The sequence below is a fragment of the Idiotropiscis lumnitzeri genome, chromosome 3, assembly GCF_059441095.1.
Source record: "Idiotropiscis lumnitzeri isolate Australia: NSW breed Sydney's pygmy pipehorse chromosome 3, RoL_Ilum_1.0, whole genome shotgun sequence".
Lineage (NCBI taxonomy): Eukaryota > Metazoa > Chordata > Actinopteri > Syngnathiformes > Syngnathidae > Idiotropiscis > Idiotropiscis lumnitzeri.
The window spans coordinates 21,845,925-21,871,197 of record NC_142393.1 but is presented as its reverse complement, the minus strand read 5'-3'; the positions used below and the strand labels follow the sequence as shown (position 1 = coordinate 21,871,197).

The 25,273-nt window shown below is 40.1% G+C and overlaps 4 protein-coding genes across 6 annotated transcripts; 3 read left to right on the top strand and 1 right to left on the bottom strand.

The window, feature by feature from the left end:
- The first annotated feature begins 1,153 nt into the window (after positions 1-1,153).
- On the top strand, positions 1,154-20,669 carry LOC148340375 (cyclin-dependent kinase 15-like). Of its 3 annotated transcripts, XM_088292067.1 has the most exons (14): positions 1,154-1,336; positions 1,882-2,010; positions 2,123-2,217; positions 3,518-3,597; positions 4,286-4,380; positions 4,476-4,538; positions 4,699-4,822; positions 4,894-5,014; positions 5,190-5,283; positions 5,419-5,482; positions 7,349-7,397; positions 8,676-8,818; positions 8,896-9,038; positions 20,004-20,669. In XM_088292067.1, the coding sequence occupies exons 1-13, from the start codon at positions 1,154-1,156 to the stop codon at positions 9,006-9,008; spliced, it is 1,353 nt and encodes a 450-aa protein (XP_088148193.1). In that variant the 3' UTR covers positions 9,009-9,038; positions 20,004-20,669. The 3 variants fall into 3 exon arrangements, with proteins under 3 accessions (XP_088148193.1, XP_088148192.1, XP_088148194.1); XM_088292066.1 differs by lacking the exon at positions 20,004-20,669 and having other exon boundaries at positions 8,896-13,061; XM_088292068.1 differs by lacking the exon at positions 20,004-20,669 and having other exon boundaries at positions 1,246-1,336; positions 4,479-4,538; positions 8,896-13,061.
- LOC148340377 (frizzled-7-like) lies at positions 14,340-17,058 on the top strand. The gene has a single exon (XM_088290103.1). The coding sequence runs from the start codon at positions 14,553-14,555 to the stop codon at positions 16,203-16,205; it is 1,653 nt and encodes a 550-aa protein (XP_088146229.1). The 5' UTR covers positions 14,340-14,552; the 3' UTR covers positions 16,206-17,058.
- On the bottom strand, positions 19,800-20,638 carry LOC148340376 (claudin-24-like). Its single transcript, XM_088292069.1, has one exon. The coding sequence runs from the start codon at positions 20,630-20,632 to the stop codon at positions 20,000-20,002; it is 633 nt and encodes a 210-aa protein (XP_088148195.1). The 5' UTR covers positions 20,633-20,638; the 3' UTR covers positions 19,800-19,999.
- Positions 20,670-22,679: 2,010 nt separating the features above from the next.
- On the top strand, positions 22,680-24,800 carry dph3 (diphthamide biosynthesis 3). The gene is made up of 3 exons (XM_088291356.1): positions 22,680-22,888; positions 23,527-23,601; positions 24,528-24,800. The coding sequence occupies exons 1-3, from the start codon at positions 22,781-22,783 to the stop codon at positions 24,594-24,596; spliced, it is 252 nt and encodes an 83-aa protein (XP_088147482.1). The 5' UTR covers positions 22,680-22,780; the 3' UTR covers positions 24,597-24,800.
- Positions 24,801-25,273: the final 473 nt, after the last annotated feature.

Below are 25,273 nucleotides of genomic sequence, written 5' to 3'. Positions count from 1 at the left end.
TTCCTGAACCATTTGTGTTCGATGTTGCCTAAAACATGGATCACATTGAGCGGCTAAGATTTGTTCGTATTTACAGCAAATGTTGTTTTTTTCGTCAGGCTTTGTTCAAGGTTGCAAATAACTGTGCCAAACATTCTCTAAAAAAAAAAAAAAAATTGTTACAGTTTTTCTTGTCACCATCAAATTTTGAACAAATTAAAATTTTCTTTGCGACCATTCAAATAGTTTGTGACTTTTTGCAACTCTTTACAACCTTTAAGAACCTCTGATGAAAAAAAAAACTGTTAACTTCAACTACGTGTGCTATTAAACAGCTACAGGTCTCTTTTTTCAATAGTATTTATGAATTCTTGAAGCCTCATTTTGAAAAATATTTCTGAAATCTTTCTGACACACTTTTGCTTGTTGTGAACGGAGGTAAGTAAGTTAAAGCAAAAAAAAAAAAATCAGCTGAATATCGCCTCGTGCTTCGGAAAAAACAGTGTCACCTGAATCTCAAGGCACCACTATTTTGAAATTAATGTATATTTTAAAAAAATTTGTTTAATACAATTTATTGTTGGTGATTGAACATGGAACGGAATGATTCTGTTTACTTGTACAACCCCACTCCACACATACACGCGAATACACGAAATGCAGATTGGCTCTTTAGTATGTGCAGTCATACTGCCCTCTGCTGGTCATCATTAAACATCCACCGTTTGGATCGCATTACCAACATCCCTAAAAACAAAGATACAATCCAATACACTGATGTATCAGTTTATTGGCAAACTATAAATTTTACATGTCCGTTTCAAATAGGGGAAAGTGTTCATAATAATAATACTCTAGTCGGTTACAGATTTCCTAAAAATAAATCTACTTACTGTAAGTACTTGTACAGTAGCAACGCATTTTTACTTGTCACTTTCCCTTGACTAGACACGCGGTATAGAAAATGGATGGATGACTTTTAATTGACAGAAGTTCTTGACTTTGCCCACTGGAGAGCAGCAATGTCCCACATGTTGAATGGCACTGTTGTTCTTCCGCCTGAGGGGATGCAAGGCGGGGGGGGGGGGTGCAGAAGTAGTCATGAGACCATGTTTGCTGTCCTCCAGACAGCACGTTGGTCATATGAGCAGCAGAAGACGAGGAAGAAACAGCGATGGACGTCTTGTCCCACTGCATGAGGAAGTGCTGCTGTGGCAAGGTCGAGGAGGATGAGGGGGGGAAAGGATCATGGGGGGGAGTCGAAGAGGAGGAGGAACAGGAACAGGTGGAGGTGTTGCGAATGGAGGGAAGGGGTGTCAAGAAGAGCAACAGTTCTTCATCGCTGCCAGTTTCGGAGGTATCTGATGAAATAATAATCAAAAATACAGTTCCTTTTTCTGTTCTAGCAGGTGAACCCATTTTAAAGTGGATAGATATTTTTCCAATATCCTTTAAACTACAGGAAACTTACTAGATTTTTCTGTTTTATTTTTGAAATTGTTGCATGGTAGCTCATCTAGTGGCATCTTGTAGCCACAGAACTATGTTGAAGTGAGTTGAGAAGTTTCATTAAGACAAATGTAGCGCTTTGCAACAGCCTTGAGTCATCACTAGTTACTTTTTGTGCGTGTGAGTGGAGTGTGTGTATATTTATTTTTCACTATAGTTGACATGATTCTGTCCCTTTCCTCTGCAAATAAGGATTGGAACACTACATCCATGGAAATTTACCAGAAACTTTCCATGCTACCAATATTTCCACTTCTTTGCAACTCTATCTATTATAGATACAGAAAATAAATGGCTGCATTGATGTTTTAAATTGCATTCCTTTTCAACTCACTTTACTTCTTTTGGGGATGTTTTAAATTGAAGATTTTTCTTTATGTCTGCCTGGCCTAGCTGAATCCAGACAGTGGCCCGCAGCCTCACTGGTTCCATACGCTGCAGATGCGACGGCTTCGGGTGCAGAGAGGCCGCAGCAACAGTGACCCATGGCGCCAGAAGGACTGCCAGAACCCCTTTATCTGGGTCAGCTGACGCCCATCATCAATTTTAAAGCTTAGTTGACATTTTGCAGCACCACTCACGTCTCGGCCTGTGTTACAATTGTATTTGTGTGTGTGCTTGTGTGTGATCTCAGAAACCAGGACTTCAGTTTGGAACAGCCAATTCGTATGTGAGCCTGGAGAAACTTGGTGAGGGCTCATACGCGTCGGTTTATAAAGGCATCAGCAGGTGAGAAATCACATGGCGGGCCGTCAAATTTGAACGTGCTTGATGTAAAATACTGCAGAGGTGGAAAAAGTATTCACACTGTGTGTTTCGGTAGAAATACAGATACTTGTGTAAAGGAAAAAAAACTTGTCCAGGAGATTTAAATTCTTTTGAAGCTGTTTCTTTGAGGTTTTGGGAGGATGTGGTTTGCCATGCTAAGCCTGCCGGTTGAAATTACGACTCTTTTCCTCATCATTTCTTTAAAGACGTCCTCTGAGCATTGGTTGGTTTTAGCCATTATCAAAAGCAGTCTGTCTTCCGGTGATCAAGGTGTGCTGTCTAATTTTAGATCCATTTCCAAGCTATCTTTTATTTAAAAAAAAAAAAAATCTGCAAAACGTGTTATATACTAAAATGAGATTTTTTTTTTTTGGGCTGAACAAACCATCATGGAGGTTTCCCAGTTAGATTTTAAGAGGTTGCTTAGGGCAGAGTCAGCCCTATTACAAGTTTTTTATGACATTCTCCTGGTTGATGACACTGAGGATGATCTGACTCGAGCATTCCAAGTGGTGGAGCACAGTATTCTGTTGGATCATTTGCCGCACCAGGTGGGCATTGCGCTCGTGAGTGGTTTAGATCCTATTTGTCTTAGCGTTGGTTGCCCTGAGTCGCACGCTCCCCATTGTTTTATGGTGTTCCACAGGGTTCAATTTTGGTGCACTTGCTGTTTTCATTGTATTTGTCGCCCCTGGGTTCCAACTTAAGATACCTTGTTATTATTTCCCTTTAATGATGACAGTCAGGTATGTCCTGTGAAGTAAAAGGGATGCTTGCTCCTTAAGGCCACAAAAAAGTCCATTTGCAATTGGTTCGATGCAATAAGACTGCAGAATATATTGAGGCTCCTCTCAGGTCCTGTTCATTTACATGGAAACATCGCTCAGGCACATTTTGGTGTCAATTCCTGCAATCTTCGCTATTTCATCCTTAGGTATAGTGTAAATTATAATTTTAGTTTCGTATTGTTATTGGATTTAGTTGAACACAATTTATGAGTACCTGCTGTATTTGTATGGTTTGGTGGTGGCCAGCTGTGTCTGATACATTTAAAATCCAGAAATGTCTTTTAATCATGTGAAGCTTACGTTCTTAAAGCCGTTTTTATAAGTATAAAACAGTGGAAAATTGTGGATTTCAATGGCATGGGACCTTTAAATACAGAAACTATTTTTGATTTATTTATTATTTTTCACCCCTGAATTACTGTGATGATAAGTGGGCTGGGATGATGATGATGATGCTTCCTTGGTTTGTAAAGAATCAACGGGCAGCTTGTGGCGCTGAAGGTGATCCAGACAAAGACAGAGGAGGGCATGCCGTTCACTGCCATCAGAGAAGGTGATTAGCCGCACACACGCGCACAAACACGCACACACAAAAACACGCACACATGCATACAAATTAGACAATTGTTTCATTGATTTATTGTTGATCGAAAAAAATACATTTTGCGAAATGGACAATTTTACATTCCATATTTTAAAACAAATCACATAATTATAACACAATTAGAAGTAATAACATTATTATAACATTTGAAATATTGAATTTTACATACACATTTTAAACCTATTTTAGCTATTTTTCTTTTTTTTATTCATGAAATTAAAATGTTAAAAAAATAGAAGAAAAGAGTATCATTGTTATAATGTGCATATTTGACTTACATACATCTTGTTGAAACCTCAATAACAGATGACTTGGTCCATCTGGCTGTTTTGAAAAAAAAAAAAAAAAAAAACACTCAATAGTTTGTCCATGATGCAAAAATTCAGAAATAATAAGAGATCATCTTTTGTCTTTTACATTCAAACGCTAATGTTTATCGTTTGTAGCAACACTAAAAGAATCTGCCTCACTGTCATTTTAGAGAGGGGTGTGGTTTTGCTCCCCCCAACTTCTGGTTCCCTTTGGCCGATGCAGTGTGTGCCAGTGTCAGTGTCGGATTTTGTGAATCATTGACAATGTGACAATAGAACACTTCTTCCTGGTGTGTGCGTGTGTGTCCGTATGGGCGTTCGTGCAGCCTCACTGCTCAAAGGCCTGAAGCACGCCAACATCGTCCTGTTGCACGACATCATTCACACCAGAGACTCGCTCACCTTCGTCTTCGAATATGTGGTGAGATGCCCCCGTTCGTAGTGGAGGTGATGCCATGTACCAGGTTACAAGCTTCAAGCGACAGCAAGCATTCATTTGCTCATGTGTGACCGCAGCAGACGGACCTGGCCCAGTACATGAACCAGCATCCCGGAGGTCTGCACTCTCACAATGTGCGGGTAGGAGCCCTTCCCATAAAGTACATTCATCCATTTTCATTATTTCCTGATCAAAATAAATGTGTGTAAAGTTTCCCATTGAAGGATTTTAATGAGTATTAAAAACAAGTTTATCCTCAAAGCAAGCAGTCTTGATTGGATTAAATGGATCTCCTCGTAGATCTTCATGTTCCAGCTGCTTCGCGGTCTCACCTTCATCCATGACCGCCGGATCCTCCATCGAGACCTGAAGCCTCAGAACCTGCTCATCAGCTACTTGGGAGAACTCAAACTGGCCGATTTTGGTTGGTTTCGACATGTGAACTGCATCATGTTGCCGTGACGATACTGACCCACTTTTTGGTTCCACGTGCAGGTCTGGCTCGTTCCAAATCTATCCCCTGTCAGAGTTTCTCCTCAGATGTGGTGACGTTGTGGTACCGGCCTCCTGATGTCCTGCTTGGATCTACAGATTATTCGACAGTTTTGGATATCTGGTGAGTACTGGCTTTTGGGTCAATAGTCAGAACACCACTGAAACAGAAACATTTGAAAAATATTTAAGTAAATATTAAGTCTTGATTTTTGTAACTCGGGAGTTGCTTGACAAATAAGTTCAAGAGCTGAGTTTCATGACTTGCATATATGGAAGTCACTCCCACCTGTGTCCAGGGGCGCTGGTTGCATCTTTGTCGAGATGCTGGAAGGGGCGCCAGCATTTCCAGGAGTCACTGACGTGTTTGATCAGCTGCAGAAAATCTGGATGGTTGGTGCAACAAACATTTGAATTGAAAGTCATTTAACAAAATAAAGAATTGAATTTTATTAGCACTGCAGCACACAAGCTCCACAGTCGCAGATGAAGCTGAAGTGAACCATTGACAACGTTGTGTCCCGGCAGGTGCTTGGAATGCCATCAGAGGATACTTGGCCCGGAGTCACCCGGCTGCCCAATTATCAGTCAGGTCAGTCGGATCTTGTCATGTCCAATTCCTGCGTGGCCCGTAGACATATATTCATAGACGCTGCTTTGGGTTAGTTGACTTGTTACTGTGATACCGCAGCATGTCCGCCATGTTACATGTGGCAGATTTGCAGCTGAACTAATACAAGTAGATGGATTGATCTTCATAATGCGCATTTCTACAAAGTGCACAAAGTAAAAAAAGTTGTTTCCTTTTAACTGGATGTTGATCAGATGTTTTATGTTCAGTGATCTATATAAATTTATCTGCTATTAATCACGATTACAAGAGATGCATTATCAGAAAAGTCTGACAAACTGTTTCCCACTGCTGATTTAACTTTTTTACCCTTTATATGAACCTGCATTGGATTCACTTCAGTCTTAATGACTGAGATCTTACAACAAAGAATACATTTGTTGTTACCAAAAAGATTTGAAGTACATCAATTTACCTGAAATTTAAAAAAAAGAGAGAGAGAGAGCGAGTGAGCGAGAGAGCGAGTGAGCGAGTGAGCGAGTGAGCGAGAGAGCGAGAGCGAGAGCGAGAGCGAGAGAGAGAGACTGTCACCCACTTTAGTGGCCATACAATTAGACTTTATTCTAATGAGGAGTTAGCGGAGCATGTTCTCCGGGGTCACATGTGCACCCCGCTCGAGAGAGACTGATCTAGAGTGTAGGCCAGCGGGCCTCTCTGTTCCTCGGGGGCCGCTGTCCTGCCTGTTTCCCTCCTCTCCCAGCTGCAACACAACTGATTAAAATGATGAGTAAATCAGCAAGGTCTGCAAAAACTAGATAACGCTACTCATCATTTGAATCAGGCGTGTTGCAGCAAGGCGAGATTGAAAACAGGAAGGACACCGGCCCTCGAGGAACAGGATTCAAGACCCCGGAGTGAAGGTCTTCCACGTGTAATGAAACTTGTCTCCACTAGGAGGTGCTATTAAACTGAAAGCGGCAGTAAACTGAACACTTATTTTATTTATTTTTTTTACAAGGAGTCACTCATGTTCATGTGAACACTATAGGAATTCATTTTCTTTTAGAAAGTCTTGATGTGAGGATCACAAATATATGCTGTATCGGAGTAAAAAGTCCTAAATTTTGTAGTTATTCTAAAGTAAATGTTTAACAGGGAAAAAAGTCACATTTTAACAAACGACTTTCAAAAAGCCAACTTTATTCTCTGAATATTGTGCATTTTACTCTGAAAAATATTTATATATTTTTGTTTAAACAAGAAACACAGACTCACTCAAATATGCCGTTAGGTTTTGTAAAGGATTCCTGCAATAATACACCTTTGGTTCCAAAAGAACTACCTTACTCACTCAGATTTGTAAATGAGATGTTTATTTAAATTGATTAGTTGAAATTCAACTCACATTTTTCTCTGTTGTAAATATGTGTTGCACACCACACAGAAATAGTCGTTCTGCAAGTGTTCCTCTATTTAGGCTACTAGCCTGCAGAAAATATATTTAAAAAAAACATCCGTCCATTATCTGTACCGCTTCTCCTCACAAGGGTCGCTGGTATATAAAACAATTAAGTTAAAAAAAGCAATCAAGGGAAAAAAATGGCCAGAGTAATTAACACTCATTTTACCCTTCTTCTTATGTGCAGAAATGTCATACAATAGTTTAGAACAAGTGAGACTTATACAGAAACGTCATACAGTATCAAAAAACGCAATTGTAAGACTGTCGTTGTTGTAATTTGCCGACTGTCATATGGCAACGCACAATTTAACGTTTGTAGGAACGAAACTCATTTGTCAACTGATGAGAATCATTACATGACAGTTGCTTACAGGATGCATGCATGAGGTGAAATTCTTCAAGTTTCATTGTTGATGTTGTTCCAGGCTGGTCCGTTCCCTCAAAGCTAAAGCCAATTCGCTCTGTGTGGAAAAGGTGAGAAAGGAAACGTCAACGCAAAAGAAATGCCATGAACTAGGGCCTGACTGATTAAATCGGCCAACCGAATATATCGACTTTTCAAAATAAAATTACTACTGTCCAATGCAGACTTTGCCAAATTCTGACTCAGGCAGTAATGTTAACATGACCAAATTCAATTTTGTCAACTATGACATGCGAGGAAGACATATTGGGTTTTTATTAAGTAAAGAAAATCAGAGGGTACAGAAACCCTTAAAGACCTCCTGTGAAGTCATTTCATAAAATGCCTGTTAATGATGCTTTTCCAGAGCCGCTGGAAAAGCAATGTCGGGACACAAATCGCTGGTGGACAACTCACACCAGGAAAATAACGACGGAACAAAAAACGCTTGCAAAAGGCAAGGAACAAAACAGAACGAAAATCGCTTATCACAAAAGGGCAAGGAAAGCGAATTGACGAGCGAACACGACCGAGAAGGATAAAGGCTGAGAGCGGAGTCAATAACCAGAAACGAGATCGAGAAATCGAGAATCACCACTTGGGCCATGAACGTGAGCAAAAGGAATAATCCGACGCTGAGTGGTCAGCACGTCGCGTTTAAATAGCGAGGTAATCAATGGTGACAATGAGTAACAGGTGCGTGGCAGGTGGGCGTGTCTCTCCAGCCATGACGACGACAAAACAGGAACAGGTGCTGGAAGGAAACGCCCCCACGTCAGCTGAGCAGACAATAACAAAAAACAAGGCATGACAAGAACGGACCATGACAATGCCCAATGAAATCAAATTAAAGTAATTAAACATCATACAAAAAAAATAAAGCCTGAAAAACAATCATGCAAAATCACGGCCTGTTAACTTCACTCATTACGTTGCTCTTGTAGCTTGAATCTAAAACTAAATGAATCCGCCATTTATCATGTTTTCTTTTTTAACATGTTTATGTACTTGAAAATTCCTCTTTGTCATAAAGTGAAACAAATACAAAGGGACAAAGTATTGGGAAGCAGCCAACTGTTCTGCTTGTAGTTCATATGTTTGTTGTAGTACAGTAAGAAATAAAGGACCCAAATAAAGTTCTTCTTTTCCTTATATATGTTTAAATAATCAGTCAATGAATCACTTAGTTGATTTTTTTTTCTGCTAAATATCAGCCTAAAAGAAATCCAAATCAGTCGGGCCCTACTTTTAAGACACAGGACTGCAAACGCACTGCTCATAGATTACAAAGCTCTGGTATTCTAACGAACATTCGGGTTATCTAAACTCATCTGGTTGATCCGCGTCAGGTTGAGTCGACTCCCGTACAAAACTGAAGACCTGGTTCAGAAGATGCTGATGCTGGTGCCCGCAGACCGGATCCCGGCGCCAGATGCCCTGCAGCACTCCTATTTTAACACATTACCACCTCCGATCATGCACCTCAGGGACAGTAAGAGCCGATCACATCATGCGCCTTGCTCGTCACGTTCTTTTTGCATCCCATGTCGCTCTCTTGTCTTTTTCCAGCCGTGTCCATCTTCAAGGTACCCGGCGTCCATTTGGAAAACGAGTTCCGTGACACCTTGAATCCTCGCGGTCGAGTCGGATCTTCACTTTTTCCTGTCGCCAAGTTCTGGTGACATCTTCAGCACAAGAAGATGAGCAATCAGGTGCCGTTTTAACGAGTTTACAACAAGTCGATGCGGAGTGATCATTTTCCATGCTTAATAATATGTTCCAGGCCATTTTTGATCAGGCCAAGAATATCTTCATAAATATACACGTTTAAAAATGAATTTTTCTTTTCCTAAACCACTTGATGGACAGCTGTGAATTTTTGAATAAGTTGGGTTAGTTTTGGAGTCATTAATAGCGTTGAAGATTGAATTTGGGCGGCCTGAAAAGTTGAAGCTCGTCGACATTTTGGCGTGGTGTACTGAAGTTAAAGTAAATTTAAAGTCAGAATCTTAGTTTATATTGGTTGGAAATGAAGTTGCGTCAGGAAGGTTATTTGGTGGAAAACCTGTTCCAAATGTATCATCCGACTGACTCGCTTTGGTGTCCCCTGACAGAGGAAAGTTTCTTCTTCTGAGAAAGTGTTGCTAATAAAATTTGTAATATAGTATTTTTAACCAAAGGTGGGCTGCATGGTGGTTGAATTGTAAGCACATTGGCCTCACAGATCAGAGGTCAAAGGTTTGATCCCAGGGTGCTGCCTTCCTGTGTGGAGTTTAGTGGGTTTTCTGTGGGTACTCCAGTTCCCACCCACATTCCAAAAACATGCCTGGTTGGTTAATTGATCACTCAAAGTCACAGGTCTCAAACTCCAACAAATTTGGGTTACTTTTAACCCTGTGGTTTTAAGAGCGTTGCTCTTTTGAAAATGTATTCATAGCTTGATTAATAAAAGTTAGTGCATGAGAAAACACAATATATCAGAAAAAAGGGAAAGTGTGTGTTTCAAGGTAAAGTGAGATTCAAGTGACACGACTTACGGGTTTTGGAGTTAAGAGCCATAAATTGGCCATTTTTCTTTTTTTTTTGCTTTGATTTACCAGTAGAAATTTTGAGATATGAGCACTGTATGAAAACAGTAAAGGGCACTGAGCTCACCTCACAACAATCAGCAGTTTGGCATAGAATAAACAATTCTTCAAAAAAGAGGATTCAAGCTGTTTATTTGCATTCCAAGTTGAAGTTTACTGCCTGACTAAACAAAAAAATGCTGACAATAACATGCTGTGTACAAAGTATTTACAACTTCCCCAGAGCTTTACATTATACAAATAGAAACTAGTTTAACAAACAAATGGGCTCGCAAATAGCATTTATGTCATGATGTTATAAGCCTTCGGGCAACGGACATTTAAACACAAGCAATGGTGCAACACATGTAGACAGACAATATAACAATACTTACAGGAAAATATGTTCTTCTTTATCCTTCTCGAAAAAAAATATATATATATATATATATATTTATTTATTTTATTTATACATCTTACTGACTTGGTTGAGAAATTATTCTTTGGGCGTGTCTCTGTCTTTGTTATACTTCCGCCAGGTGGAAAAGGCGCATCCCCACCAGGGGGAGCAGGACTCATTTTTTACACTCTATTTAATTATTACTGTATGTTTTGTATCAACATAAACAATTTTGTATATTGCTATTTTTCTTATTAAAAAATAGACTACGAACCTTTTTGTTGCTTTTTGGGGGTGGTTCTAGAGTTCATTAATGACATTTCCATTCATTTCAATGGGGTGAAATGCTTTGAAAGATGAGCGTTTTGATATACAAGCATGTTTATAGAACAAATTGCATTAGTATCGCAAGGCACCATTGTGCTTGTTTGTTTTTGCAGGTGCAGAGCTCGTGCTTTTCAAGGCACCGTCGGTCCTCTGTACATCTTATGTTCCTTATGTTTAGTGGTTACAATCATTCCTATGCTATTTTGCCCTTTCAATGTTCCAAGGTTCCCCCCGGAACCTTCAAAGAGAAGCGAGCGCATATATCGGCAGGAAATGTAGTGGAAACACAGACGGTTCTGAAGGCATTTTCAAGCTCCTTGCTTGTCCCATAAAAATACACAATCACAGTTTGGGATTATTATTAGTTGATTTGACACACACTCGAAGAAATACCCTAACAGTTGTAAAGGTTGATGGAGAAATGACTGTGGCAGATTTTTCAAACATTTTCCTAACTCGAAGGGAAAATTTCTGTTACGTGCAAGAAGCTCCCTCGGATAACAACTGCATATTTAATTTTACCACTTGGTCTCTTAGCGTCTGTTAGCATCTCTTAGCATCTCTTTGCAGCTGTTCTCAAGAGTCATTCTGAATAATTAATCTCATTTGTGTGGAAAATAAACCCCATTGAATATCGCTGTGGGGCTGTGTTTCTTCCAAACAAAATACGTCAGCAAGTACAAGAAAAACAAATCCAACAGACTGCGAGCTAAAAAATAAAAAAATAAAAAATGAAGTCTTAGCCTGGTAGTGGCAGTAGTGTGATACAGGTTTGGTTAAGAAATTGACATGCAAATGCTAGCAGTTCTATTTGTTTCCGCAAGACAGAGAGAATGTGTGAGTATTGTTGGATGTTTTATCTGTATGCGTCACTGCCGTGTTTACACTCAAGTAACAGCCGTTTGATGGTTCAAAATGACTGTAATAGTGATACTAATTCATTTCAGTTTGCCCTTATTGCATTGTCCAATATGTTAGCATAAAGCTAGCGGACTTATGTTGGGCTAATGATAATGAATAAGTTGCTGTGTTCAAAGTACTTTGAATGAACAATGACAACTAAACAGTTTGAAGTTGAAGTAATAAGATTTTGCCCCAAATTTGGACCACTTTTAGCAATTTGCTGAAATAAAATTGTAAACCAAAACTGCCATTCTGACCTGTTGGAAATTAACAAGTGGACGCAGCAAAAAAGAAAGACAAGAAAAAATGTGAGTGCTACAACAAAATATGAAACAAAAAAAGAAATTGTACATTGTTTTTAGCATTATGAGAGTGTGTGTTTGTCTTGTCTTGATTTTGGCGTATATGGTACGCGCACGTCAATCAATTATGCTAGAGGCACAATGAGCAATTGTCACGCTACATACAACAACAAACTTTTTTTCTAGTTTCTTTTGTTTGTCATAACGGGAAACTTGGCGGCGATGTCAAACAAATGCACGTCCCGCAAAAAATTGTTTTCCTGGAATGAGTTGATTAATTAGAACATTATCATTTGTTTGGTTCTTTTGATTGACATGAAGTAGCTCAAAGTTCGGAAAGATAAAAGAGGGAGAAGCTATGTGTGAATATTTTACTGTGTTTGTTTTTTCGGCGAATCTCTGATCTTATCTGTCGAGCAAAAATTCATTCATGGCACTCAAACATCATCAACATAAATAAACATTAGCCTTTGATTTTTGCCCTCTGAAGAGTGTGACAATTGACAAGTTTGATTACAATCATTTTGATCTTTCTCTTATTTTTAGATTCTATTGTGTGTTGTAAACAACTGCAATTCAAAACTTTGCTAGCTATTTTGGTTAAAGTGGTTTTCATGTAAGCAAGTCAATCTAACATGCGTCAATCTCATGCAGCAAAGAATGTGTTGGTTGGTGAAAACTCTGAAAAAGATCATCTTTATTTTAAAGAAAGGATCTTCTGTCAGTGGGTCCCCGTGAGAGTCTTATTTTCTTCTTGAAATTGTTTTCCATATCCGAACCTGACGTCTTCCTGCACTGTTCAAGGCTTACCAACTGAAGGAGGCCTCTCAGTCTTTCTCGGTTTTCTTTTCACGTCTTTAAGCATCTTTGTCTGAATTCAGCTGCTCTCGTCTTGTTTGTATCTCATTTATCTCATTTCACGGCCTTTCTGCTGACCTGTCGCCAGAGCTCAATTGTCGCTGCTGTCCCAGAGTTCATCGGGCCTCTTTTTTGCGACTTGTTATGTTAATGTATTTTAATGGTGTCCTAACTAGGTTGGAAATAACTTAGCTTTAACTCTGCAACAGTGTCCCGTTGGCCTTGGCTGGAGGATGTTTTAGTTTGTTTTTTTTTAAAACACTGATATTTTTTTTTCAGTTACCTGTATATTGACGTTGTATATTTTCTCCATTTGTTCACACTTATCTGTGAAGTACAAGTTTTTGTTTGGACAAAATAAAAAAAAATTGAAACTTAGGTGACGATTCATAGTGGAGTTGTGAATTTTTCCACAAGGAAGCAGTTGCTGCAGAGAAGTTTAAGGTCATCGCTATGTGCTACCTGGCACGTTGAGCTGAACTTCTCTTATAGGTTCACTAACATAAACATGCGTTAAAAATAAATAAATAAATAAAATTAAATAAAAAAAGATATAAATAATAATAATAATAATACAAAAAAATCGATTGATAACCAAACTTTTAAAATCCATACAAACATATTAATTGGACCGTGCTCAACTTTTTTGAGTTGGATTAAAACCCGCTCTTCGAAACTATTCGATTGGAAACATTTCGTGTTACACACTTCATATATTGTAAACTGCGCCCAGCTTCGTGTTTGATGGTAACATTTACAATCATTCACAAGAGAAAAACACGAGACTAAGTGGTGTTTGGATAGACAACACTTCCTCATCTTAAATACATAATTATTTTGAAATATATGTATAAAAGAATGTTTAAAAAGTGGAAAACCGTATGTGAAGCTTCCATATTAAATTGTGACATAAGGACGCAAAGGATGCAAAGCCAAGTATTAACATATAAAAAAATGCGTTCTATTTTTTCATTTGAACCCCAAAATGGCATTTTTCGTCTGAATGAGCAACAAGATTTTTATTGTGTTTAGCCAAAACTCACCAAATTTGCCGCTCGTCGCGTTTTGAAAACAAGTTGCATGAAGGGTGAGAAAGGTCAAAATATGTAGAATTTAAATCGAGGAAAGGAGTTTGCCTTCTTAGAGAGTCAAGACACATTAATGCTACTGGTGTGATGATGATTTTGAAGCTCTCTGGCCACAAGGATGTACACAATGTCAGGTTATTGCAGACTAAAGAAATTGTTCGCTGAGCAGAAACATTTATGTGCTGTGAGTCTCTTTTTTTTTCCCCGTATAAGCTGCATTTGAACGACGGACACCATTTTGCCCCCAATTGCCTCTCTCCTCCTTAGTTGTCCAGTTTCTTGTTATTGACCTTGGCCACCTTTTGCGTTGGTCTGGAGAGCCTTGGTGATCTTCACAGCCTGCGTTTATTTCAAACTCATATGCCCAAAAATTACAAGTCTTTCATCAGATCATTTTAAAGGCGGCAGCGCTTCTGTTGTGCCTATCACTGACGCTAGCGCCGCTTCCTCAGCCAATCACTGACACGAAAGGGGTGAACAAAGCATCCAATTGGTGCAGAGCAGACTGAGTCTCAAGGCACCCCCACCCCGATACTCCCCATGTTGGAGCAGGGGGGGCGCCTGGAAACAGACCACCAAGCTTGAGACTGACGGGGGATGAAAAAAAAACTATATACAGAGCTTCACATTGAGCCACAAAGACAACTTTGCATTTGAAAGCTGTGTTAGGTGCACACTGTGCACAAGTGCAACGTGGCGGAAAGACTTATCCGGGAAATGCAGCAGTGACGAGCCGGTTAGCGGAACTACTTTTCCCTCTGTTTGGGTGGATTGGGCCATCATGGCGACGTTGGGGATCTGGCCCTGGTGGCTGAGCTGTGCTTTCCCCTTGCTCGTCCCGCCAGGCTCAGCTCAAGAACACAAGGGCTTTTCTATCCCTGATCACGGATTTTGTCAGTCCATTTCAATCCCTCTGTGCACCGACATCGCCTACAACCAGACCATCATGCCCAACCTGCTCGGCCATGCCAACCAAGAAGACGCTGGGCTGGAAGTTCACCAGTTCTACCCGCTCGTCAAAGTCCAGTGCTCGCCGGACCTCAAGTTCTTCCTGTGCTCCATGTACGCACCGGTGTGCACGGTTCTGGAGCAGGCGATCCCCCCTTGCAGGACTTTGTGTGAAAGGGCCCGGCAGGGCTGTGAGGCGCTGATGAATAAATTTGGCTTTCAATGGCCCGAGAGGCTGCGCTGTGAGAACTTCCCTGTCCACGGTGCCGGAGAGATCTGTGTGGGTCAGAACACATCTGATAGTAACGGTCACAAGCCGGCTCCGACACCGAACCTCGCAGAGCTGTCCAACATTCCATCCCACACCTCAAGCAACCCGGCTTTCTCCTGCCCGCCGCAACTTGAGGTGCCAGCCTACCTCAGCTACCACTTCCTCGGCGCCAAGGACTGCGGTGCCCCCTGCGAGGTCTCCACACCCAACGGACTGATGTACTTTAGGGAGGAGGAGCTAAAGTTCGGGCGGCTCTGGGTCGCCGTCTGGGCTGTACTTTGCTGTATCAGCACGCTCTTCACCGTCCTCACATATGCGGTAGATGCCCAGCGGTTTCGCTACCCGGAAAGACCGGTCGTCTTTCTCTCTGGTTGCTACTTCATAGTGGCACTGGTGTATGTCACCGGTTTCCTACTTGAGGACAAAGTCGTCTGTGTGGACAAGTTCAAGGCGGATGGTTACAAAATGGTGATTCAAGGCACAAAGAAAGAAGGCTGCACCATCCTCTTCATGGTGGCCTACTTCTTCAGCATGGCAAGCTCCATCTGGTGGGTCATCTTGTCACTCACTTGGTTCCTGTCGGCAGGGATGAAGTGGGGGCATGAGGCCATCCAGGCCAATTCGCGCTACTTCCACCTGGTGGCATGGACAGTACCGGCGTTGAAAACCGTCACCATCCTGGCCATGGGACAGGTGGAGGGCGACCTACTGACCGGTGTGTGCTATGTGGGCGTGTATGATGTGCACGCCCTTCGGGGCTTTGTGCTTGCTCCGCTCTTTGTCTACCTTCTCGTCGGCACTTCCTTTCTTCTGGCTGGCTTTGTTTCTCTTTTTCGCATCCGCACCATCATGAAGCTTGGCGGCACTGAGACGGACAAGTTGGAGAAGCTGATGGTGCGGATCGGTGTGTTCAGCGTGTTGTACACTCTACCAGCCACCGCTGTGGTGGCCTGCCACTTCTACGAGCAGGCCCAGCGTCCGCGGTGGGATCAGACGTGGCGCATGCAGACTTGCAAACGCTTCGCTGTACCGTGCCCATCGGGAAACTTTGCTCCACTAACGCCGGACTTTACCATGTTTATGATCAAGTATCTGATGACCATGATCGTTGGGATAATGTCAGGCTTCTGGATCTGGTCCGGAAAGACTCTGCAGTCCTGGCATCGCTTCTATAAGAAACTGAGCGGTTCTGAGCCAGGCAATAACACACTTTAGCGATTTTCGGATCAGTCCTGGCATTGCTACTTTGAGATTCACAGCTGTTGATTTTCTTCCAGCTATTTATTTAACTTTACAGCACACACATAGAAAATGAGAACACTTACAGTAAGAAAAAACTCACATCAAGACGCTGGCACTTATAGACTGAAGGCCATGTTCCTGATGTCACTCTTTAGGCCACACCCCTTAAATGCATACATCCAACACTACAGCTATTGTGTCTTTTGGCTTATCCCAACGTACAGTAATTGGACTTTAAAACCACATTTTATTTCTTTGCATTGTCTTTTAATTTTTTTTTTTTAATTTTTTTGTTGGGCTGTATCATATAAATTACATTTCAATTCATCTTAATACAACGCGGTGATATGTATTAAGTAAATTGAATTATGTCTGTGAACACAGAAGAAATTAAACTCAAATTAAAGACGTGCGTCAAAAGGCAATTTAGTAGCTTGTGACAGAACAGACAACAAGGAAGTTTGTTTGATTTTTCATTGCCTCAAACACAGGAATTTCAATGAATAATTGTTCTTATACTGTAAATAGCAGGGGTCACTACCTTTTTGAAACTGAGAGCTACTTCTTGGGTATTGATTCATGTAAACTAGTTTTATACATACTTCTGAAATAACAAATACCTTTTAATAAAGCTATTATTATGTTATTACTAAGAATGAATTTTAATAATTTATGTGACGACATTGATCATGATTCTTCACAGTGATATCACTTCTATAATATTCCCAGGAAATCACAATGTCCATCACTGGTGAGCGGTTTTAGAACAGGCCCATAGCCACCGCATTGGTGTCAAAAAGTATAGAACCATCATGTTTTGCTTTTACAGTTAACTTTATCACATAGAACATGTTATATCATATACCTAGTACATCTTTGCGCCTGTGTAGTTTTTCCGAATAAAATTGTGTGATTTGCTTTCAAATAAATGAGTTCTTTTCTTTGTCATGAGTCGTGCACAATCTGCTACATGACCGCTGAAACACTGAAGTTTCATCATGTGTCACTTTGTCATAGTTCAAACGGTCAATAAGTCTGCCTCACAGGTGAGGTTTGAGGTTCGAGTTCCTGCTCTTGCCTTCCAGTGTGGAGTCTGAATGTTCTCTCTGTGCATGTGTAGTTTTTCTCTAAACGTTCTCCCACATAAAAAACAGACATGTTAGGAATTGAAGACTAATCTAAGTTGCTGTCAAGGGGTATGTATACACCCCAAAAGATTTGTGGCAAAAATATTATTAATTATGGCTCAAAAGATTATGTGGATCATTTTTAGAGCCAATTTAATTATTTTTATATTTGTTTTTTCCTCCCATAAAAAACCCTAAAAATTGAAAACAATCCCCCTAAATCAGATTGTTTTGTTAAAAAAAAAAAAAAAAACATTTAAAAAGTGTCCAGTCACTTTTTTACCCTAAATTGAATTATTTTTTACACAATTCTAAAAACAAAAAGGGACTGACTGCTCCTTGGGTCAATTTGCTCCAATTTCGCTTTTTTGGGAAGGACAAAATAATCCATCTTCACCATCTCAGTATCGCCGAGCTTCATGATGTTGCAGATATAAAAAAACGACTCAACGTATATGTACTGTACACTGCAACTGAGTGAAATCCAGTCCGGGGTGTAACCCTCCACTCGTACAAAGTCACTTTAGATAAACCCCAGCTCACTATAGAAATGTTAATAAATAATAGTGACAAAATACACGTGGCTATGCCAGTCAGGACAAAGTGTCGCCTCCTTAAGTACCTTGATACTTCAGAGCCCTTGGGCCCGGACACTGCATCTATGCAATGTTGGCCGCTGATGGCTACAAAGTGCTGCTGTTTGGCTGCTGATGAGAGCCAATGAGGTGAACAATGAAAGGTGGATACTTTGCTTCTTGTTTATAAACTCCATTGTCCCGTGCAGGAAAAGAGCAATTAAAGCGACGCTTTTATGTTGAGGTGTTGCACTGGGGTGGTCCCTTTGAGCGATCACATTTAACCTGCGACCTCTCTATTCATACATAATGTGGCTACGGGTGGATGGAAAGATAGAGTACAGTGCTGTAGTATTGGAACAATAAGGCCAGTTCCTTTTGGGGTTTTTTGCTATAGATTGTCAACGTTTGGGTTTGACATATTGTTTGTAGTGAAACATTGTTAGCTGAGCAAAGATATTGCAAAAGGTATACATAAAACAATTTAAACTGACTCAGACAACAAATACAATGCTTACTTGCACTTACACTCCTCTTTTGTGATGCATTTTCAGACTTTTGCCACAAGAATGCATGCCCTATAGAGTTTGTATGTCTGGACATTGACTTGGCCAGTCTAATGAAAACTATCCTAAACCATTCCATGCCCCTGATGAAGTCCTCTGTTGTTTTGGAAGTGTGCTTTGGGTTATTATCCACTCACTTTGGCTGCATCTTCCTGTATAAAAAAAAATCTGTAAACATCTGTGATGCTGCTGCCATCATGTTTTACATAATTGAAGATGGCTGCATAGGTTTTTATATAGGCCCACCTCCATGACATTTATCAGTTCAGAGAATGTTGTCCATATTTTTTTAATTCTCCACATTGGCTAATCCCAGCCCTTTGTTTTTGCAAATTAATATCATAATTATAGTATATGTATTTTATGGTAACTCAGCTCCTCAGCAGACAGCAGCAAAGTAAATGACACTTGACTATCAGCAAGGGCACTACTTGGGGCGTTGTAAAAAAAAATAAAAAAATAAAACTGACTGACCTCACCACTTCAATGCCCCAAAAATATTTTGATTGTTTTAATTTTGTAGTAGTTTTGTTTAGGTGATCGCCCCCCCCCAGCAAACCAGTACCAGCATCATAGATTTCAATTACTCAAAACATATGTGTTACTTTAAAATTGTCTAAAACAATTGAGTCTAAAACACGGGATCGATCTACTCCTTATTTATGACCCAACTGGTTTTATAGTGTATTTTAATCATATTGAAATCCAATTTGTTTTTAATATTTTATGCATTCTAGAATGATGTTGCTGTTGATGTTTGTTAAAAATACAGCACCCACTGGGAATCTGAGCTCAATTCATCATCAATAAGACATCAAAATCATTCATATTGAGGTAGAATTGACATCAGATGCCCAATAGGTATTGCAAGAAGAAAAAACGTGGAAAATATTTTTTTGAATAAATGAACAAGTTTGGAGAAACTGTTTTTGACAATAACATTTCTGCCTTTTCCATCTAAAAAGTTTGGCAGGTGTGAGATAAAGAATTCTGTCGATAATTCCCAACAATGAGAAATTATCCACTTTAACTTTTTTCCACGAAAATCATTACTTACTTAAAAGGTGTGCGCGCTTTCGTGTGTCACTGAGTGTGTGCGCGCGGGCACGTGTGAACGTGTTGCTTCTGGATAAATGACTCCATAAAACCATTTCTTTAAATTTGCTTTTATTTTCTCTTAATATTTTACAATACAGTGATCATTTTCTTAAAAAAAAGCGTAACACAATATGATGGTGATTTAGAAATTAAAAGCATTTCAACTGGTTTGATAGGTCAGGAGTAATTGAGCTTGGTCATGGTACGAATTACACGCGTAAATCAAGCCACTTTTTTGTCTTTGACGAAACGGGACCAGAGTTCACACTATACCTGTATCAATAAAGTGAGTAAAATGAGACGAGATTATTGATTCCTAAATGTATGGTTAGACAATTTAGTTGCATGGTGCTCCCTAAGCGGTTCAATAAATTTCGTAAAACTCAGTTCAAGTGTTCATTTCAGACGTACTCCGTCCTTGGTCTCCGCTGCAGTCGATCCCGTATGACGGGGGCGTGTCGGTTTTGCAGAGACGCACAAGAGACGAGCAGCGCGGTCCCCGCCATCAGGTGCAACACGCCCGCGGTCCAACCGCAGAAGAGCGCGTCCCCAAACTCCCAGCGCGGTGCCACGTCCGGCACAGACTCATCGAAGAACCGCAGCGCAGCGACGTGGGCGACGTACGACACCGGAACGAGCACCAGGACCGCGCACGCAATGCTCAGCGCCCCGCCGCACATTTTCATCACTTTCTTGCCCCGCACGTCCACGCGTACGTTAACCGCGTGCAAGGCCGGGATGGCGAGCGCAAGTACCAGCAGCCCCGTGCACAGCGCGGCACACACGAGCACGCGCGCCAGCTTGATGTCACGCGGCAAGGCCAGCGGGCTATCGTGGCGCTGACACAGCAAAGCGCCTTGCACGTCCTGCACCACGCACGTCTCCCAAAGGCCCAGCTCGTAGCTCTCCGTGGGCAGCAGTTCCGTGGACAGAGTCAGCCACGCAGACCTGAGCGTGGCCGCCAGCGTGAATATCCACGCGCACGCGGAGAGCGCCACCCCGAGCAGCTCCAGGGCTCGTATCTTTGCGTCCATGAGCGAGTTGATTCTGTTTCTGACTTGGTCTCACATTCGGGAGTCTACAACCCCCCCCTGGACCCCCGCAAACAAAACAAACGTAACGCTAACACACGCCCCAGCCACGGAACAAACCCCGTATGTCTTCTCCTTGTTTGACCCTAATGAAAGTTGGAGCAACAACAAACTGTTCGGTCATATTGGATCTGATTTAAAATTTGACTGTGAACAAAAATAACACAAATCATTCTTTTAACCTTTAATTAGACACGAAAGATATCACAGTGTTTAAAACTGTCATTCGTTTGTACAAGTGCTGCATATATTTTGTGTACAATGTTTCTGGTCAATTTGTCAAACTGGATTTTACCAGTGAGTGTTAAATCAAGAAATGATCATAATTGTGTGTATATTTCTGGGACACCGGCACATTTGGTCAAGAGAATATAATGTGAGATCATTGTGAAGAATATGATCATAATTTCTTGATTATGTTAGGCCATGAAGGCCTTGACTGCTCAACACTACAAAACCATAAGGCCATTAAACTGACACAACCAAAGAAGACTCAGCTGTCACTAATTTCAAGGACGACGCTCTGTAACTATATTCTTTTAACAAGTGGCTGTCCACCGGTTACTATATAGTCTGCTGCAAAATTTGACTGGCAGGTGAATGGCATCACAATAGAGCTGAAGTAATGGGCTATCAAGTATCGCCAAGTCTATCACATAAGATTTCAGCATATGTTACTAGGTATAATTATATAAGATTTATATTTTTATGTATTTATTACTATTAAGTACTAATCATCATTCATTGTCAGACATGCTATTGTTCTCAGTCGCTTTGGTACATTTCTTTCTCAAAATCCTAAGTACATAGCCAAAAAATAAATATTTGTGTCACTGAACAATTTAATTGTCATCAGGAAGCCAATTCTTTGTGTCATTGCGTATGGATGCGTTAGTCAAATTTCTTAGTCATGTTGTCAATATAACTGTGTACTTTGGAGGCAGTGCGTTAACTGTCACTTAGGTTTTGATAAGTTTAGTATTCTAAATTGAAAGTTACACCATAGTCTATGTTGAAGATTGACTAGAGGAGACTGGGCAAGATTCACATTTTACTCCCGTTTGCACTGTAACTTGCTGACAAACCAACTCATTGCGACACACAGAAGAGAAAAAAATAGGATTACATCGTACAGATAAACTAATAAAATAGTAGTACAAATGTCAACATGGCACAATCTCCTAAGGGAAAATTTTACATGTATAAGGTTCAACCCTCACGTTACACATGCATGCAACATGCAATCTTCTTACTTCTTGCTCCTTAATGCTGGACACGCTTCCCTTCATTCGAAAAAGCCAAGATTTTCCTGGGTAACAAGTTTAATTGGAATATATTTGACAACTTGTTCAACCATAGTGCATGTAAAAGACTTTACTAGGTGTGAGACACTTCAGCAGAGACCCATTATCATACATTTTGATCAACATGACATTGATTATGTTGGAAACATCAGAGACTTGGACATAATCATCTGCATGGTTGTTACAAACTTTTTGCAAGTATTCAAAGCAATGAGAATTGTTTTTTTAATGTGCACAAGCAACACGTAGACACGAAAATTTGTAACTCACTGCCCACGAGAGCAGTCTAATCCGTTTGGACTTTGTCTCCCTCTAGCGTCAAAATTAGTAAATTTTATTCTATTGTTTTCTCATTTACGGTGTTGTGATTATAATAAATGTTTAGGTGCATAGGGATAGATAGATAGATAGATAGATAGATAGATAGATAGATAGATAGATAGATAGATAGATAGATAGATAGATAGATAGATAGATAGATAGATAGATAGATAGATAGATAGATAGATAGATAGATAGATAGATAGAAAATGGTTTTCATGTCTATCTTTTATACCTAGCTATATTAGTGAGAGTGTGTCCATTGTGTTTGCAACTCTGACACATTCAACATGGAAGATGCATTTACGTATTCCATCTTGAGCCAAACCGCTCAAGGGGGTGCTTATGCTGGATGCGTCATATGTCTGAGACAACTGCAGACGTCATCAATTGTCGCCCGAGTGCTTTACGCAAAATGTGTGTTTGTCGTCTCAATCCACATTTCTGAGTGCTTTTCTTTGCGAAAATGTCTGTTTTTCATGACGAAGTTGAGATCGAAGACTTCGAATACGACGAAGACACCGAAACATATTACTTTCCGTGTCCATGTGGAGACAAGTTCGCCATAAGCAAAGTGAGTCACCCAAATGAGCGAACACGTTGCTTCATTTTATGACTGTTTTGTCCGTTTGGCTTAGCTGATAAAACGTCCTGATGATGGTACTGAAATAAATTTACGTCTACTACCACGTATACACCAATGTCACGAACAGATATAAATAGGTAACCTAGCTAAACAACTCGAATGCTCTATTAAATATTTTACTTTTGACAAACCTCTTACAAGAGGCTGAAAAAAAATCTGCATCACATTACAAGTTGTTAACATGTTGATAAAATGGAAAGTACATTTGTGATAGCTCCATCTTATTTTGAACCTCACTTATTCGATAGATATGTGAATACATTTGCATGTGATGTTTGCAGATCAAACATGAGTACAGTACATCATGTTAATTAACCCATAAAATCATCAAGATTAATTCACAAAATGCACAGCCAATGTAGTGGGCATCCTCTCAATTGCGTTGCAGTTAGCAATGTTATTGAGGGTTATCATAGACAACTGTACTTGAGAGAAAATCAGGATTCTAACTTGACAACCTTCAATTTATTAAATTCCTGATTCCCCCCGCTGAAAATTACAGCAACTCTGCAACATTTGTATTCATTGCTGTTTATTTCTGAATGTTTTATGCGTTGTGTTGACAGGAGGAGCTCGAAAATGGCGAGGACGTGGCCACGTGCCCGAGCTGTTCCCTCATTGTCAAAGTCATCTATGACAAGGTGATTGACAGCTGGTTGACATCATTGCTTGGAGGAATATCCCAGATGTTCACATTAGCGACCAAAAGTGGAAAACCTGTTTGCATATCTACTAGATTTAAAAAAAAAAAAAATGCACGGGGGCATCAAGATGTAGCCATGTTGAGAATTACGAAAGAGCCGTTTTTATGTTTATTTATGATATAAATCAATTTTTACAGTATACAGACAGACAAGTCTCAATCTACAATTAAAGGCACACGTAGGTTCACAGACACTTGCATGCGGACTATTTTCTAAATATTTTACTCTCGAAATTTGGTTTTGTGTTCGAGTTAACAATGGGTTTAAATCAGGGCTGTTATTCATTTAAAATACTTAATTGTATTCACATGATTTCCAAACTTCACTCGCAATTAATCGCACATTTTATATCTGTTCTAAAAAAATATTTTTTTTTTACTGTTTTTAATCGCCTCATTCAAATGTATATTTTAGTTCATTAATACAATAATTTTTTAATACGGCAACTCAAAAGGTTCAACATGTACATACGTATACACTATAACTAAAACAGTGAGTCATGGTTTGGTGTTATGGTAAATGTGCATAGAATATGTCTACCACCAGGATGCATTTGCGTTTCATGTTGCATGTAGGTGACAATAACAGTTATTTATTTTATTTTATTTAAAAAAAAATAGTAAATTCATTAAGTTCACTTAGTTATCTCAACTTGCAACATTACATAAAACATCAATTTGAGTTAAAAAGAAAAACAGCAACAGTAGCTTTGGTGCCATCTTATGACATTTTAGCACATCACGGGAAGAGTAAAAAAAAAAAACGGTATTAGGTGAATTGCAGTTGGGAGTTGATTAAAAATGTCCTTGTTTTTAGTGTGTGTTGCCTGTCACTCACAAGGATTTTGACATTTTGTCTTTCAGGAGTCTTTCATGTCGGGGGAAATCATCGAGGCACCATCAGAAAAAAAATTGGCACTGGTTCCCACCTGACCCAGACTTAGCTTGAAGAGTGCCATAATAATAATTACCATTTCTAGATTGGTCATGTGATCACTGACCCAAACCAAAGCAAAGCAGTGACATCTGATTCTTCCTTGGTTTTGTGTCTCCTTGGTTGAGCTTCAATGTCACTGAAGTAACATGTAAATATGTCATCATGTGTTCTTTTCAAAGGAATAATGTTTGTTTATAGTATTATCATGCTCATTTGTTTGTGCACTTTAAGAGTAGTACCCACTACTTACTTTTGACCCACAGAGTCTAATGAACTACTTGGGGGGGGGGGGTTGGTTTATTTTGGGGTGTTACTTTTTATGGTAATGCAGCTCGGTTAAAATTTTCCAGCGCATACGTTTTGATGCGACATGATGGCAACCATGTCTGACAACTGTTGATCAGGTTGATCACTTTACTTCATGTTTTCAATATTTCAAAGTAGAAGTCAAATGAAAGACGACGCCCTGACAGTTGCCTGCGGATGTTCACACCTTAAAAAAAGCTCTTTACACATTCATCCTGTTGCTGCTGCTGATGATGATGATAATGAGGAAGATGGTGACGAGTCCTCAGCTGGTGATCAACCACATCAGCTGAGGCCAGGGGTTCCTAGTCCAGGTTGACCTTCACGTTGATATTTTGATTGTGGAAATCTCGGCACAAACATGACA